At 48.7% G+C, this 18,530-nt stretch overlaps 1 protein-coding gene across 1 annotated transcript; it reads right to left on the reverse strand.

The window, feature by feature from the left end:
- Positions 1-4,058: 4,058 nt before the first annotated feature.
- DRD4 (dopamine receptor D4) lies at positions 4,059-18,436 on the reverse strand. Its single transcript, XM_069804348.1, has 4 exons — positions 18,160-18,436; positions 6,038-6,150; positions 5,095-5,642; positions 4,059-4,338 (listed from the first exon to the last, which is right to left on the reverse strand). The coding sequence occupies exons 1-4, from the start codon at positions 18,433-18,435 to the stop codon at positions 4,136-4,138; spliced, it is 1,140 nt and encodes a 379-aa protein (XP_069660449.1). The 5' UTR covers position 18,436; the 3' UTR covers positions 4,059-4,135.
- Positions 18,437-18,530: the final 94 nt, after the last annotated feature.

Raw genomic sequence — 18,530 nt, forward strand, 5'->3', positions numbered from 1 at the left:
AGCATTTTAATAGAGTGCTGTCCTGTCATTGCCTTTTAGTACCTACTAATTAAAGCAGTGGTGAGCATTAGGAAGTTAGCTGCTTCATTCACTGCAACAAAATCATTTAATTATTAATGTACTTCTTTAATAATTTAGGTTAATCAGGCGCCTTTATTTGTGTTTGAAGATTAATGCCCCAGGCTGGAGGAGTCTCAGTAGACACGCGCACCTCTGGTTGGTTTGGGGTTTTTTTTAGCTGCAGGCATAACAACTGTGAGGGGTCACTTTGTCCTGTCTGGTTATTTGCTCTGATCTTGTATTGGTGGGTGAGGAGGATTATTGTTTAGCTTACACTCTAAGGGGAGTCACCTTTGAATCACAGTGACCCAAACCAGCATCATAAATGCTGGCAAAAGGAGAAAATTCTATCCAGAGTTATAGGAAAGTAGTAAGAGAAAAATGCAATGGAAAATACTTCAAAGTCTTACACTAGTGGTTTCTGACAAGTCCATTCCTTCCTTTGTGAATCTTAAAGGTCTTGTTACGCTACACTCCTTGTGTTACAAGGGGGTGGAAGCTGGTTTATCATCTCTTACAGCGTTTGCCACACTGCTGAGATCGCTCTTCCGAAGCACCCGTCGGTGGGGTTTGCCTGTAGCACCAGCTCCCGAGTGGCAGCAGACGGGACCGTTCTGTGGAGGGCGGATGACAGGTCTGCAGCACAGGTCTCTGGCAGTTGATGAATGTCGCTTTTTGGCTGTTTACTGGAAAAGTTAACTCCTCCTGATCGCAGCTTAGTGGGCAAGGCAGGCCATGCTGCTGACAGGAGGGACTGCCACCCAACGAGGGTGCAGAATTGGTGTCGGCAGGGGGAAGGCAGCAGCGTGCCGGCCTCCCCCAAAGGAAACTGTTCTCTGATGGAAAGCCAAGCACGAACCGAAGCTGGATGAGCACAGAAATTACACGCGTAAAACTCCCAGGAGGGCAAGAACAGGCAACTCCTTAGATTCCCATAGCAATGTTCACTCCTTCTGCTTCCCAGAGTAGTACTTCAGTATTTGTAATAGTTTCTTCTCACGCTGTTAAATTATGATTGCCTCTTTTCTGAAGCTTAAAGACAATTAGTTAATTGAAAAGACAGTCTTAATGGAGCCCATGGTAATGCAGCTAATTTACAGGGCTTTTTGCCTCCATCTTATTGCCCATTAAGGTTCAGAGTAAATGGAACAGCGCAAATGTTGAACACCTTGTGCTGCTGTTGGGCTATGCTGCCCATTTGTTTTCAGTGACCTGCCTCAGCACAAAGCTCGTGGCACGGCACTGCCGCAGCCGAGGTCTGTGACCGGACCAGATCCATGAGCTGGTCATTCAGCTGCCAGCGGCTGCCGCTGAGCCAGCGCAGGGAAAGGCAGGCAGCAAGCAGTTCTGCTGCTGCTGCTTCAGTCCGAACCTCCCTTAGTGTGGGTGACTTGGAGCAGAGGTGCTGTTCTCGGAGGCTGCCAAGTCGCAGGGTAGTGAATCTGTGGATGGAGTCGCTCCTCAAATAAATGAGGGTGAGAGGGCAGCCTCTCGCATTAGAATGTGGCAAAGGTTGGCTCTGAAGCGGCACCTTTGGCGTGCTGAAGTTGCCCTTTCAATGTCAGACACGGCTTTCCGTTGGAAAATAATTTCTGTTGCTTCACCCCTTTGGCTCACCCGGTGTTCTCCACGGAGAACCGCCCCTGTACAGTACTGCTGGTTTGAGAAGCAGAGCACTGCGTGGATTCAAGGACAAGTACAGCTACATCATGAGGTGAGCGGACATACCAGGTCCTCAGGCTTGCCGGGGCCCCTGCTTGTGTGGGTGACTGGGCAGCAACTTACACGTACGCAGAGGAAGTCCTCCACTCGCCTTACTACATACTTTGTGGCCGAGTACCTTGGTTACTGTCTGAATTTTGGCTTTACTGCACTTTTTTAAGGGAAAAAAAAAATTTGGAAGAGAGTGGGGCAACCTCCCTAAAAGAAAAAATGGTAGGTATGAGCCATCTGTAATTAAAGCTCTCAGGGAGCTTCCCATCAGAGCCCTGGTATCTGGGGCTGCTGTGCCCCAACACAGCGGCAAACTACAGAACTCAGAAATCTACAGTATAATCACTGGGAATTTACTATGTTTACTTGTTGATGATAAATTGAGAAGCAATTGTTATTCTTAAAGAAAAGCTTCACACCTCCCTGCAGAACTTTTTTTCCTTTTGTTTCTAAGCAAACAAATTAGCCCTTGGAGAGCAACAAACCTATACAAAAATCATTACTTAGACTGCTGTTCTGTGCAATAATAATTTTCTTCCCTCCTGAGCCTCAGACAACAGCATTAGCCGCTCCCTCTGGCCACCCCTGGTGTCACTGCGCTCAAGTTTACCTCTAGGTATAAAGGATTTTTTTTCCTGCAGGCTGGACATGGTTCCTGGCAGGTCTCGTATGGCTCGATAAGGAATTCTGGAGAACTAGCAATAACATCATTGTGCCTTTGGATGGGTAAATATAAAATTACTACTCGGCAGCCGTATGCACTCTTACAAGGACCTTACGACTCTCATCCTCGCCAGCTTCGTGAGTTCTGTGTCCCAGCGGCCTCAGCGCGACCCGTCACCGTTCCCAAGGAGGGAAAAATACAACAATTAGCAAGGCAAGAACACTGTTTTGTGAGCTGGTAACAAGTGAGGCAGCTGTGAGCTGTCAGTTGTGCTTGGGTCTCCTCATCAGCCAGAGGTTGCTGTGTGGGATGAGCAATACTCATCCTTCTAGCGTGCTGGAAAGGCCACTGCACTCCAAGCTGTGGGATTGCAGAGCAGTGCTGCCCCACAGCAGTCACTTTAGATTTCTCCAGGTCTTGGTCCAGTTTTGGCATTTCTCAGCCCAGTTTTGGCATTTCTCAGCCAGGGCCAGCCTTCCTGCCCTGTGGGGGTTGGGAATACCGGACAGGGCCATTTTGTTTTGTTTTGGTTTTTTTTTTGTAGGACTTTACTCTACTTTTTTGTAGGACTGATGTCAAACATCAGTAAAATCGGTCTTTGGCTTTAAAATTATCACGGGTAAGGGGAAAGGAGATCGCACAGGTAGACAGACCCTCATCGGGCATGTGAACATCTGGGAAACAGGTTTAACAGCCTTTCCCCCACCCCCCACCAGACTCCTGTCCGTGTTACCGCACAGCCCTGTTAATGCCACCCCAGCAGCCAGGGCGGCCCAGAACCATCTGCAATCAGCTCAAGCAGCATGTGGCAGCACGCTCCAGGACAGCCAGGCTTGCGCATAAAATGATGCAAAATAAGAATATAATTCATGATCCTCATCAATCTGTGGCAGGCTAAAGCTCTGCCCAGAGCCACCTCTGAACTGAAGTGGGCTGAAGAGGGATGAATTACTGCGCTTGACCTTTTCTGCACCACTGGGGGCTTCTTTGCTGGGGCAAAGGAGGCAGTCCAGCTCTGGGGGACACTCAGCCTGTCCTAGCACGCATCAGCGGCACTCGATTTTGCTCCGTACTCACATGCTTGGTTTGTCCTCATGGTTTAAATCACATGGACCTGGTGGAGATGGGCTGTTGCCAGGCTGGGCTGCAGTAAGGGAGGGCTGTGCATCGGCCACCTCCTTCAGTAACGCTGCTTGAGATGGAGCGGAGAGGATTCCCCCCAGCCTGTGCAGGGAGGGAGAGCAGGGAATTTGTCTGCAGCTCTCAGGGCCAGAGCAGCTGGAGGCTTCCAAGCTCTCCTGCCTCCCTGGATCGTGGTGGGCAGGAGAGGTGTTTTAACTTTGCTTACTGACAGCTGAGAGAAGCCCAAACCAGACCAAACCTAAATCCAAAGCAAGAGCTGTTCTGAGAACCGTCCCTGCTGTCCTGTGGCGTCTCTTGCCACTTTTGTCAAGCACCAAGTCTTAAAAAAGTGGCTACGCCTGCAGTTTCCAGTAGGGAGAGTATCTGAGCTGTATCCACTGGTACTCACCTGTGACTCCTTATTACAAAGAGCTGGGAACCCGCATCCTCTAGCTGCTGTCTCTCCTCCTTCCCTCCTCCCCAACAAAGACAGCAGACCTTAGGCAGAAATAGATCTTTAATGAACTATACAAAAAATAGCCTGGTCGTTCCTTCTCCCCGCCAGTTCCGGTGGGCTCAGCAGAAGAGGTGCAAGACTTTGCGGAAGAAGTTCCTGAACTCCGCGTTGAAAACGGTATAAATGATGGGGTTGAGAGCACTGTTGACGTAACCCAGCCAAGTGACAGTGCTGGTGACTTGAGTGGGAATGGCGCAGGACTTGCAGAGAGCCCTGGTAATGTGGACCACAAAAAAAGGTGTCCAGCAGAAGAGGAAAGCACCTGCCAGAAGGACATTAAAGAGAGAAAGTGATGTGAATGTTAAAAAGGGTTTAATTTAACAAATGCAACCTGGGCCAAACAAGAATGGAGACAGCTCAGAGTGCTTAGGGAAAAAGGAGCAGATGGGCTGACATGTAGAGCTGGGCTTACACCCAGACAAAAAATTTAGGATGTCTTTCTCATCCCAAACGTTGATGAAAAGTCTTAAGTTATGTATTGTTTTGGCTTCACATTTAAGGTATTAGGAGTCACAGGTTTCCCTTGAAGAAAAGGCTGCATTACAAACACCACACATAAGTTATTTCCCAAGTGTTTGTTGGCGCTACTCTGTCTCAAAGACATACTGAGATGTTCAATGGATAAATGGCCTCTCACAACGAGAGATGGGTACGGCAGGTCTTAAGCCAGAACCAGGCTGTTCCACAGGAACAAGGGGAGGATGGGTGTTAAAACAAGTCCACACTTGACGGAGAGGGAGGAGGACCAGCAACATGGCACTGGGGAGGTGGAACAAGAGGGAGGTGGCTTTTATCTCACCCTCACCTCCTCCAGCAAGGAGGAAGCATGGTTCTCAGCACGACAGCTCTCATCGCTGCCCAAGCACCCGTGCCTGGCCTGTGTGGCTCCTGGCAGGGGAGTCAGCGAAGCGTGTGTGCGCTTCGCCAGGTTCAAACGAGTCCTGCCAGACTGAACCCTGCTGTAGGACAACGCAGCACGTTTCCCACCCTTCCCCAACCATCACCGAGCGCTACTCACTGACAACGACAGGCAGCACCCGCATGGCCTTCCGCTCCCGGCCGTTGATCTTGGCCCGCTTCCGACTGTGTCCCGGGTGTGGGTACTTGAGGTGTGGGTAGGAGACAGTCTGGATCCCATTGTTCATCACATAGTCCCCAGGGTGGTCAGAGCGGGCGTAAGGGTTGCGCCCCTCTGGCTCCAGTCCGGTCTGCTCTCTCTCAATAAAGGTTGAGGGGTGATACAGCTTCCTGTTGGCCCCGTAGATGCTGCCCCTTAGCTTGGCCTTCCTGGCTTCTTCCCAACGCTTGAGTCCTTGGAACATGGCGCAGTACAGCACCAGCATGACGGGGCAAGGGATGAAGAAGGAGCAGATGGAGGAGTACACGATGTAGTTGTCATCCTCCAGCTGACACAAGTTGGGGTCCCGGTTTGGGACGTTGTTGAGGCCAAATATGACTGGGGATGCTACAGCAAAGGCGAATATCCAGGTGGTGGATATAAGGATCAACTGCCGCAGGTCGATTTGTCGCCGGTTGTAGTTCAGTGGGATTGAAACAGCGATAAACCTGCCAATACAGGCCCCAGGTGAGTCACTCCTAGTATGGTGGTGTCACCACTGGTAACATAAGCGAGTGGTCCCAAAGCTGCTTGCCACTGTCATCCTCCCTATTAATTTACTTCCATAGCCAAGGGCTGGGCTACAACCAGTCTCCCCCAAAGGTCACCCAAAGGGGCAGCTCTGGCCTCGCCACACAACTGTGCTTTCAGCTTGGCCACCACAGGGTTGCTGATGGGACAGAAAGCTGGTGATGGGGGAGGAAGGTAGGGCAGAATGCCCTCCTTAGGGGAGACCAGGATCTGGCCTCCCTGCAGGGGATCCTTGCAAGGGCGTGTATGGAAGCAGCTTGATGCCAGGACACAGCGCTCCCTCCTCTGGTGTGAGGAGGAGGAAGGCACTTACCGATCCACGCTGATAGCACAGAGGTTGAAGATGGAGGCCGTGCACAGCATCACATCCATGGTCATCAGGGCATCGCACAGCACCGTGCTGAGGGACCACACACCTCCCTGGAACTGAAAAGATCCCCGGGGTCAGCAGATACCACGTCCTTTAAAATGACACGAAACAACTCTGTGCCTGTGTGCCTCAGCCACTCACGTTTTCCTCCAAACAAGCAGCCTGAAGTCGAGCAGCCTGCCTGTGGCACGATACTCCCCTTCCAGCAAAGCAGTGGCACACGGGAATTATCCCCACACGAGAGCTCACAGCTTGCTTAGGGCTTCGCGGTTTTGGGCTGGCTGGAGAATTGAGCCCACAGACCATTAGCACTGCTAAGCAAGTCGTGCTGGGCAGAATAATGGATGCAGGGCAGCCTGCTGCCTTGGGTTAGTGCAGAGTGACAGCCAGCAGGCTCAGAACCCCCAAACTCATCAAACTCACCAACCCAAAATCTCCCCAGTAATGCAGGGCTAAGCATTCACTGCACAGCATCACTAGCTGCCAGTCACTGAGGGAACAGGGAGAGGCTCTTCAACAAGTGACAGAGCACAAAGCTCCTCTTCCATTTTTCATGTCCAAACTGCTCCAACATCCTGTTTGCAGACAATGTCAATAGTTTCTATGTGTTACACAACTGCTTCATTCTGTCACGCTAAGCACAAAGCCAGCTTCTTGAGACTACGTTCAAGCTAGTCAGACATAATCTCTTGTTCGTTCTCTCTCTACAGTTGCAGGCACCCAAGGCAAAGCAGAAGTGCTGCCAGCGAGAGGATGTGACCAGATGTGTGTCATTGGTTTGTATTACTTGGAAGTGTTGACTCTGCTATACAAAAGATACCAGTCAACAAAAAAAATCTATGCTACTGCATCCCAAATAATCCCCAGGAAAAAAAATATCGAAGCCAGAAAATGCCCACGGCTTTGTGGTTTATCAATACCAGCCTGTGGAATAGGAACGTTCGCTCAGCAGTGTGCTGTGAACCCGGCTGTTGGAAAATGGGAATGGAAGGAAGAGCTCAAGGAGCACAGAAATAAGTCGGGATTCATTAAACCTTTCTTCAGCACACGGCACCAATTGCTTGTCCAGACTCTCTTGAATCCAAAACTGATGAACTGAATGTCAGCTTCCTTTCCTTGTACCATGACACGTGCACCTAGGACGGGACCATAAACAGAATTTGTCTATCTAATTTTAGTACAATAAAAAAGGGCGCCTTTTTGTTTTTCCCTGATGCTAAAAGAGGGGCTCAAACCCCCACACAGCTCAAGCTGAACCCCTCCATCCTAGTTCAGCAGTTGAGAGAAAGACAGACTCCCTCGTTCCCCCATATCAAACTCAAAAAGCTCTGTCATTCCACACGACTCAGAAGGCTACAGCACTGTGTGTGATCTGTAAGCACTGACGCCAAATTAAATTCTTGTAAAAAGCCACTCAGTTCCAGGCACAACAAACCAAGCCTCTTGTGTCTGTTGTAATGACGTCTTGGGCCTGTGTGCCATTTCTGTGAGGAGCAGGGCACAAAGTGGTAGTGCTGGCAGGGAACAGGGAGAGGCAATCTGGTAAGAAATAAGACGAGCTCAGCAAGAAATGCGCAAGCTGAGAAATCGTATTTTGAGATGGTGCTGTTCCTACTAAGCACCAGCCACGTTATGGCTGAAACAGGAGCTAAAGGTACTTCCAGATCTAAAGCTGTCCTCACGTCGTGGCTGGCACATCTGCTCCCAGAGTGGTGCAGCACCTTAGAGCAGGGGCTGTGAGTCGGGGGTTCACAAGAGACTACTTACACCTTGACTACAGGCACCCTGAGACTCTCTGGTTTTCAGCTGAGTCATTTCTCAGCTGGCGGCATACTCCTTTCATACTCACATTAACACAGAAGCTTGTGGTCACCCTCTGAACAGGCCTATGGCAGAATTTAAGGAGCTGAAGCTGTTGCAAAAACCACCACTGGCTCTCAGGACCACCTCTGCCTGGGCCCAGAAGCCCCTCAGCTCACGGCCGCTGTGTCCTGTCCCCTCCCCGCAGCACTGTTTGCACCAGCCTCACCCAACACCCCAGCACTGCTTCGTGGAGATTTAATGTCCATGCTGATGTGACCTAATTACTGCCAAGTAGGGTCAGAGCACATCCGGATAGTTCAGTCCCTTTGCAAAAAGCCCCATATATACAGAATATATACATACACACACACATATATATATTCTTTATATCTATATATAGTATATAGAATATATTATATAGAATACACACATGTATAAAATTATATATAGTATACATATACTACTAAGCTATATATTATATATTGCTGTAATAGGAGATGTATAATATACTAAACGTGTTTATACATATTGTGCATATATAGAGGCTTTTAAATGTTTTATATATTATATGTAATGCAATGGATATAATTTTATACATTATATATAATTTATCCATATATTTCTATATAACAAATGCTATATATGCAATATATGTCTATTTCTAAAATATATTTAAAATTATATTTGTTATTAGATTATATACAAATAAACATAAATATAAAATGCCTCTGGGACTTTGCAAAATATCAAACACTATATATACTCTCTATATACTCTTACTATTCTATAAAATATATATTATATATAATAAATACTACTATAACATGTGTATCATAATATATATAATTTACTATATATTTTTATCTCTATATAATGTGCTATATAAAAATTGTTTTTAATAAATATATGTGAGTCCCAGGGACTTTTTTCTATTTTATATATATGGGTAATACATTGCTATACATAGCATTTATCAATATAGTAATATTATGTCTTACACAGTGCATTAATAGATAACTATAATATAGAACATCTGTAAATAATGTCTATATTATATATTCTATATTATGGCAATATGTAGTAAAATACATAAACCATACATAATCTATCATTATATTTACAAACCAGATACCATACATATATATGAAACTGCTCATCAGCAGAGAGAAGTGGCTGAGCTGCTCAGCCCAGCCCGGGGAATCCCTCAGCCTGCCGAGCAGTCGGCGGGGGGGGAGGGCTGCGCTTGTCGCCCCGACAGACACACGGCTGCCAAACTGAGGACCCTGACCCCCACCACTGCCTTCCTGCCTTGGGTCCGTAACAAGTGCTTTAGTACCAGGAAAATATTGACCCACCTGGGGAGGCAGTTGTTAAGAAATGAGAGTGGGGAGCCAAAAAAAGCAGTTCAGCATCTTAGGTGAGGGAGCAAAATGCCTGGCACCTGGCCTGGGGACAGCAGAGGAGGTGCCAAGGGTGGGGAGAGGAGCTCAACCTGTGTGCCAGTGCAAGTGAGGAGTGATGGGGTGAAGCCAAGAAGAGAAATAATTAGACTGTCGCTGTATTTGGTTCTAAAACAGGAGGAGTAGGGAAAAGGGCTTTAGTTTACTCAAAAGTAACACAAAAGCACGCCACCCACGGAAGCAGGTGTCACCTCCCAACACTTGCACACAGGTGAGACGACTGAGGCTGGAGAACAAACTGGAGACACATCTTTCCAGGAGATGCCTGCGCTGCGGGAGCGGTGCAGCCGTGCCGTGCCGGCCCTGAGCAGCACCGCTCACTCAGGCACACAGCCAGGGTACTTCAGGGGTGAGCCAGGCAGTTCCACAGCTGCTCGCCCATCTCTCTCCAAAGCAAACCTATAGCAAGCATCGGCCCATGCTCATACAGTCTAGCTTTGCTGACCTTGTGCACAATTCAGGAAATGGGTATAGATTTGTTCGTGTATAGATGCTAAACAACGGGTTTTGGTTTTATTCATCCCAGCACACAAAATGGAGCCACATGGGTAACACTCTCCATGTAACACTGGACAGGTGCAGAAACTCCTGCCAGGAACAGGGGGCAGGCAGCTCTGCAAGGATTAATATCGGGCAGTAATGATGTCATGCACAGGATTATGATTAGTGGAGCTGTAAAGCCAAAGCAGACTCTGAAGAAACTGTTTGGCTATTTTTATATAGCCATCTCCTTGAGATGTAGCCTCAACCTCCAGGGGACGGCTGGATTCAGACCAGAATGCCTCATTCAGCCTTTTCTCTAGCACAGATCAACCACCCCAAACTGAATTTGGGAGCTGAATCAGAAAAAACAAAACTCAAATTTTTGCCAAGCTCAGTGGGATCCTGACAAGTTCAGTTCAGATTATGAGAGAGAAAATTTGATTCTGGGCTACAGTTTTCAAAACCTGTTTGTGATTTTGGGGCACTAATTGATTCTGAAAAGGACAAGAGCTCTCAGGCTGCAGCACCTTCAGAGGACACAGCCTTTGCCATGAGATTAAAGTTGGGCACTCAAAAAATGCTACAAACCCTCCCCTTTCCCTACCAACCCCCAAGACTCTGACTTTGGGGAAAGTGATGCCCGGAGGGTTTGAGTGTGGTGGTTAATATGGCCATCCTCACGCATTTAAGGCTCAGACTATATTCTCACCAGAGCTGTGCAGAGCATGTCACCAGCCTTAAAAAAGTCGTAGCAGGTAGGCTGGCTTGTGGGGTTATATTTGCAGCTTTGTTCTATTTTGTTAAGGGACACAGCTTGCCTATAGAGCATCTGTTTTGCTGCGCAACTAGCTGTCTGTGTCTCCTCAGCTGCAACACAACTGATAGTGCGCCGCTGGAGAAAAACAAGGGGCCTCGCGCTGAAAAAGCACAGAACGCAAAAAAGCTGATGAAAGTGGAGTTGCTCTGGAGCACTTCTTAAAGGCGGCTTGAGCTGTTTATGATCCCTAAAGCTTTACACTGTGTACCTTGATGGGCTAATCTTCTGCAACCTCCTGTAATTAGGTACCACTTAATCACATGACCCAGCAAAACCAGCTATGCCTCTAATCCAAAGTCACTCACCCATCAGAGAGGTTCTTGGCATATTTTGCTAAGGTGGGCAGGCAAGAAACATGGTACAATGGGAAGTCCTCTCCCAGCATGTCTTGGAGGAAGATGGAAAACTATATGGGCAAGAAGGGTCATGCTCTGTCCTTAGCTCAATGCTTCATGGCAGACAAGGAATGTTTATAGGAAGGTGATAATGATCACTGCTCTGGACACAAGTCAAACCCCTTTCAAAGTGGTATTCCAGGTGCAGACTGGCTGCTTTGTTTAACTGACCAAGGTTGGCAATGCCAGTAAATTCACATGCAGCCACTGTGGTCTCTTACAAGATACCAGTATCTATCTCACTACAAACGGCACTTAGGTTCTGGATCAACCACCATGTGCGGAGGAGGAACAAATCCAGCTGCTTCTTACAAATAATACAAAGAGATTTTGGAAAAGATTTTATAGGATGGTGAATGGCAGGAGATGGACTTGACATCCCAAACACCCTTACAGGCTGCCTTCCTAGCTCAGGTCATTTTGATGTCCCTATTCCTAAGCACAGCCCATTTATAAGAAAAAATCTGCCTTCTTGCAAGCAAGCTTGATGCCAGAAGACCTCTTACACCACCAGTGCTTCTGAGGGCATGAGGCAGGACAGGGCCAAAGGTTTTAGTCTCATTTCCTATAACAGCTCCTGTCTCAGTCCTGCCACATGCTTCTGCACGGCACCACACCGCAGCTTCATACCTGCCTCTCTTGCCAGCCCTGCAAACAGGCTCACTAAAAAGAAGAGTGCACAAAGTGATCCTTCGGTTTTTGGTGGTGATGGCATCTGAAGTAAGATCCCCAGGCAACAGCAGTGTGCAACTGCATGAGGAGATGCCCAGCTGAATTTCCGAACAAGTGCCTGCCTGCCCTCAGTGAAGCCATGACTCAAGCACATAGCATGGAGACTAGAAGTGCTAATCCTAAGAGCCCAGGCCTGCCGAGAAGGCTACAGCACCAATCAGAAGAGTAATAACCCTTGCAAGTGGGCAAAGTCCAGCATCAGAGTCAAAGAATTGTCCAAATGCCCACAAGAAGCTGACCCTGGGCCTTTTTTTATGAGCCTTGACGACTGCTACATTCTCCAGAAGACAAAACGCAACCTGCAAGGGGAGAGGAAGGAGAGGGAGTGGGACACAAGACAAAAGTGGCCTCACATCCGCTCTAATGTCCTTTCTCGACTTAAATCATTGAGGTCAAGGTTTTTAAAAAATGACAAGCAAGTCTGGTCATCCACCTGAAACATTATGAGGGCCCAAAATTCAAAGACACCTCCCCCCCATTTTTGGTCACTGAAAATAAAATTGTTAGCACTGGTTTATAATTGCTGGTCTGTATCACCTCCCCAGTATTTTGTGCAGACTGTGTGGCTCAGACATCAGTCAGGCCTAGAAGAACATCTATTTCAACGAAAGCTGTAAGATTCCAGGAAAGACTAATCTCAAATGCTTCTGCAAAAAGGATGACATGCATTCACAGAGAACCATAGAAAATTTGGAGGGTAGAGGTCTGGTCTCTCATCAGAAGAGCTGCATCACAGGCACATGACATACTGCAAAAAAGAGATATTTCTCTACCAGTGCTACACTGACACCCTGAAAGTTTATGCAGAACAGCATCATCCCCACCAAGAAAACAGCTTCTGTAATTAGTACTGGCTGCTCTATCGCTCTAAGGATCTGTGAGGCAGAGTGCCTGCTTGGAAAGACTCATCTGCCCTGATCTGTAGAAGGAGCCGGGTAAACACGCAGATCTGCTAAAACTGTTTCTTCTTTTTCGTAATCAATTACACAGATCTTAGTGGCAAAGATGTTTACATAACCATGCCTTACATGGCTTCTGCCAACAGCTTCCTGGATCAGACCCCTTTCACAGCTCAGGCACTCAGCGCGGATTAAGGAGAGAGCTGATCAGAGGAACGGTTTGCGGAGCAAGGCAGGTAAGTCGTATGCGCTACAGAGGAGTGTAAGAGTGGAAGTTGCTCAGCCTCGCACCTGCCCTAATTGCTGGGAATGCCTCCAGTTAATGAGGACTATATAAACTGCTGCTGTGGCTCCCGCCATTGTCACAGACCTTTGGGCACAGGAAGCAGTTAAACACAAAGACAAGCCTTTGTAGCCATGCATCCCCCTCCCTGCAGATTTCTAGTGGGCAAAGCCACTCAGAGCCTGATGATATTCTGCAGTACCTCCACAGCACCTTGTAGCTCTGCTTCCTTTTGTGTCCTCACTGTCTCAGGGGATAACTCCAGTGCTACCAATGCTCCAGGCAGACTGGTATCTTCTCCTGGCCTCTCTTCACACAAAAGCAGGGCTTTGCCCCTGCAGAATTACTGTGGACCCCTGGGAGTGTGCCAGGCCACCTTCTTCCCCCTTGCTTCCCATTATCCTTGCCTTACTGGCACTGGATTGCTAGGAAAGCGCTTCACACTCATCAGAAAGACAAGGCCACTGCAGAAGAGCAGTCTACCTTCCCCATGGATTTTTACCTTTCCATGTCATAGTGCTAATACCTGAGATTCCTGAGCAAGTTGGAAGATAAGTGCCTTCTGCATATTGGGGCAGCCTGCTGTGTGGTAATGAACAACTGGCAAACACTAGACCATATCTTTGTTCTGTGTTTGAGTAAGTTCAGTGGAAAGCACTGGGCACATCTGCATCACCACACTGATGTGGCATGTGATTGCCTGCGTACATACTGATACCTGCACATTGGCTCAGTCACCCCTGTGTAGTAGCTAACAAGAAAAATGGCAAACAGCACTAATCCACCTCCATCCAAACCAGCACTCCAAACAGAATGAGGAATTATCAGGGTATGGAAGTTCACCTGTTTTTCTTTAAAGATGGTATATTTCTGCAAAAGAGAAACTGACTGTAAACACTGCCCTGTCAGGAATTCACTTCACATCCACAGTCTCAGGAGCTGTTCAGTTTGGAAACAGATGCTTTAAGCCAGTGGAAAGCTGATGTTTCTTCCCTTCCCATCCATAGGGTGCTTCTTGGTTACATCAGGTTGTGGAGAATCAGAACTGACACATGACAGCAACATTTGGATTTATGGAAGACCAGCTTCATAAGATCGGTTTTAACACTCATTAAGGCCCCAAGCGTTAACTTGAGCTACTAAGGTAGGTAAATTTGACAGGACAAATTAATGAAGAAAGAAATAGAGCCTGAAGAACTCCCAACAATGCACAGTGAACACAAGAGACAAAGATTTAGGACAGGGCAGGAATTGAGGGAAAAAGTTCATCTCTCAGAGAGAAGGCTGGTCTGTGGGGAGAAGAGGTCTACAGGCTTTCCTGCACGCCTGAAGAAAGCCACACAGCTTCAGTTCAGTGGGAGATACTGATTTCCTACACCACTGGCCTCTTTCCGAAAAAAGTTCTCTCAGCCACGGACAGTGCATTTTTATATGTGTTGAGGGAGCCTAATGTAACAGGACCACAACTGGCCAGGAGTAATAGACACCACTCCTGCTCACCATCAGAAAGCCACCACACCACCGTGGTGCTTCTCCCATAAGCTGGATGTGTGAGGACAGGACTGGAGAAGGTTTGCATTAGATGGCCCCATTTCTCTGCCCTTCTGCCAAGCTCCAGTTCCAGTTCCAGTCAAGACTGCAGTGATTATGAAATGGTACAGAAATGAAACAGTTGTGACCGCACACGCCAATTTCTCCCTTGTCTAGAACCTGCTTTCAGCAATCCTCCAAGCCTGCAGGTACAAACAAGGGACATCTAGAGAGAACTAACACACAATTTGGCTTCTTACAGCCAAGACCTCTGAATCCTCACCACGGATTGAGTTTAGCTGTGACAAAAAATTATGCTGGCTCTTTCAGAAGTACAAAAGGAGAGTATGTCTCAACAGATGCTGCTAACACATCAGAATAAACTTTCTTAACAACTAGAAATAACAGTCAAGATCAAGGCCTCTCCCACTGTGCTCAGGCTTCTGTGAACAGCAGCAAAGGATAATCCACATCTCACAGGAAGGAATCCTATCCCCACTGAAGCTTGTGGGAGATCTATTGTTTTGTGGGGATGTCAGATGTCACCTCAAAAGTTTAAATCCCTCCACCTGTCTTCTAAAGCCCTGACTGGCAGGGATGTTTCAAAAAACCTAACACAAGAAGCCATCTCACAGGAAAAAAGCACAAGCTTCTACTGCTGAATTGAGGAAGTGGTCAGAGTTTATTGTTCTGTTCCTGCTAAACAAAAAGCAAAAAACCACCCTCTCAGACAGTTTTCAAGTTTTCCAATAAGCCCTCAAAGTTCACCTTTACTCTGTCGGGAGCTGTACTAAAGTTAAAAAAACCCAACCAAACAAAAAAAACCACACCAAGAATAAGGGTTGAACTGAACACTCAGGACTGTCCATGCCACGTTTTCAGTGGCTAAATGAAATGGTACTGAGAGCCAAGCTGAAATCAAGCTAGTTTTAAACATCAGCAATCACTATACTCTGCACCCCCTGTCCAAGTGTCTGATTCTGATCTACAGTTTTCACTTTTGCCTCCAAGAAAAAAAAAACAAAAACCAACACAAAAATTCTGTCCCCTGGCACTGACTCAATGGCTACTCATACCTTTCCTTAGCATATTTCAGAACAAAATGAGCTACAAATCCGGCACCAACATATAGGAGATTATTAAAAATGAACATGAGCACTATGAGCTCTGAGCCCACAGAGAAACTTCCAGGCATGAAATGGGTACTGCTTCAACACAGACAACAGCCTCAGCTGCCCGACATTTCAAAATTGCATTGCCTGCTCGAGGAGGGTGTGATTGCTGCACAGAGCTGCCTTTCTCTCCATACCTGTACAGTACTTCCCACACCCACTGTGCGTGACCACTGAGTGGGAGAAGTGCAGATCCTGGTGCGTGCTCTTTTTACAGGGTCTCTTATGCCTCTGAAAGCCTGCCTTGTTGCAGGAGCTGCAGAAGTTGGAGGGAAAGACAATTCTGTCATACGCCACCTTCATTCCCTGTTGTTTAACATCCTGAGTGCAGAGACATGGAAGAATTACACCACATAACTGATGTTTATGAACAGCTATGGAAGTGAACACACAAAGTATTGTCATAGCCAAGGCACAGGCTGGACAGTCCAGGTTTTTAAAGCTCACACAGGGCTGAACACCCATTGCCTGAGCATCCAGAATTTGTGGGATGTCTATGGTACCCAAGGAAAGCCCCACAATATTCATGCCCAATTGGAAGCATTTTCAGAGGTTTCCCAGACTATGTTAACCCGCATTTTACATATACCAGCAAAACACAAGCCTGCAGGCTAGAGGAAACCACACTGGTGATGTGTGTGTCTGCCCACAGAATCAGAACCTGGAGGCATGGAGAGATGACAGAAAGAGCAAGGAAAAAAAGGGAATCCCAACTAGCAAAAAGTAGCTGGAAGAATGATGAAGACAGAGGCTTTCTAACCACCAAAAGTGAGTTAACGAGGGGAAAACAAAACCACCAAACCCAAACAGCACGGGGGTGGGAGGGCTCCTGTCAGTGCAGTGGAAAGAGAGAGGGGAATCTAATGCTTCTGTTCTTCACTGGTTCTTCTATGGGTCCCCAGATGAACCTGCCCCTCCAGAATACCTCTCTCTCCAGAGAGGTCACAATGTCCTGCAAAATCCTAGGATGAGGTAGAGAGGCTAAAAGCATCCTAAGCCCTAATCTGCAGCCTGCCTTGCTTAAGAAAGTATAGGCCCATTCCAGTCAGGTGCTGAGCAGCAGCCCTGGCATAGGAAAGAAGGGGAGATGCTAAGGCCTGAACACTGCTGGTATGCTCTTGTGTTAGCCTTCAAGGATGGGAACACCATTCGGTCTCACTCATGGGGACAACCCCTTTCGCTCCCTGAGGAAGCACTTAAGCTGCCATGTTACAAATCATGTGGCTACCAGAAAACGCAAGGTTTGTCTGACACACACATACCCCCCCACCCCCAGTCCCCAGACTACAGCTTGCTGGGGCTGCTCACTGTGCACAAAGTTCCGTGCTGGCTCTCCCCACATCTGGAAAGAACAGGCCTCCTCTTTCTTCCACACCACCAGCTATCGCAAGGACAGGTGCAAAACAACTGTGGGTGCTTTCACCCACTTGAGCAGGGAGAGCCACTGGCTGGTACTAACAGGCAGGCTCTAGTGAGCCTCCTCACCCCAGTCCAACAAATCCCCCCTGCAATCACAAAGCATTATCAATCCTCTGGCAGTAGACATTTATCTCCCTGTTACAGACAGGCAGAGCAAGAGATGCAAAAGCACTCAACCTCAGGAGCTCCTGTTTTTCTTTCCCTCCGCTGTCACAGTCTATTGGAGGTGAACAGGTTTTGGAGGTGAACGGAAAACCTGACCCAAAGCCCCCCATGGAGGCTGTCCATGACCACCATTGCACACACGGTCAGCTCTATACAAACCAGAGAACCTGCCAGGAGGAGTCCTGAAGAAAGCCGACCAAAGCCACCTTGATGTAGGGTGACCAAATCCCATCTAGCTCCCTAAAAAGACAACTTCCTCTACTCAACTCGACATGGAAACCTGTTTCCTGGCTAAAGATCTCCCTTATCACCAAAACCTGCTCCCCTTACGCCAGACAGAGCACAGCACAGGAGCTCTCTATCCCTTCCTATAACCACTTGCTGGTGGCAACCTGGGAAGCGTGCAACGCAAGGGCTCCCCAGAGCTGCTGGCCCGGCCCGGGGCTCACACCCCGGTGCATCTCCACTCGGTGCATTTGCAGCTCGGTAATCGCCGGGAGGACAATGCGTGAGCCCACAAACTTGCTCTAAACCGGCTGCCGCTACCATCACTTGTGGTCCTGCAGCGGTTTTGCGCTGCAGGCAGCCAGCGATGCCACGGGAGACTCGGAGAGAAAAGCCGCCGTGGTTCGAAAGCGGCACAAGCATCCCTGCAGCGGAACGGGGGGACGGAGCAAGGAGGGCAGGGGCTGTCCCCGCGGGCTGGACAGCGGCGGTGGCACTCCCGAACCGGAGAGATGGAGGTGGGGAACAAAGGCGGAGAGGGGCTTTATTCCTCGGTACCTGGTCTCCTGCCGATCCCACCCCGGAGCCCTGTAACTTTCGGGATCCCCGGGCACAAAAGCCACAACCCCCAGTCCCACCGGTGCCCCCGCAGCCCCCCCCCCCCCACCCCGGGCAGCCTCACCTCGGAGTAGACGTAGAGGGGCAGGACGAGGAGGGCGAGCAGCAGGTCGGCGACGGCGAGGCTGACGATGAAGTAGTTGGTGGTGGTCTTCAGCGCCCGCTCCGTGCAGACGCTGAGACACACCAGCCCGTTGCCGCCCACGATGAGCAGGATGAGGACGATGCCCAGCACCAGGGCGGCGATGTTGTGGCCGCCCGCCGGCGGCGGTGGCGGCGGTGGCGGCGGTGACAGGGCGGTGCCGTTGCATGGAGCGGCCCCGGTGCTGCCGTTCCCCATGGCGCCGCGCCGCCGCCCGGGCAGCCCGGCTCATGGGAGCGCCCTCGCCGCGGGTGCCCGGTTCGGTTCCCGCCGCCGCCGGCCGCGCTCAGCCC

This window comes from Haliaeetus albicilla, chromosome 16 (genome assembly GCF_947461875.1).
Source record: "Haliaeetus albicilla chromosome 16, bHalAlb1.1, whole genome shotgun sequence".
Lineage (NCBI taxonomy): Eukaryota > Metazoa > Chordata > Aves > Accipitriformes > Accipitridae > Haliaeetus > Haliaeetus albicilla.

Coding starts and splice junctions, on each gene's coding strand:
- DRD4 (XM_069804348.1), bottom strand. CDS start 18,435: ATGGGGAACGGCAGCACCGGGGCCGCTCCATGCAACGGCACCGCCCTG. Junction 6,151..18,159: donor CCCTCTACGTCTACTCCGAG/GTGAGGCTGCCC, acceptor GGATCTTTTCAG/TTCCAGGGAGGTGTGTGGTC. Junction 5,643..6,037: donor TGTGCTATCAGCGTGGATCG/GTAAGTGCCTTC, acceptor CTGTATTGGCAG/GTTTATCGCTGTTTCAATCC.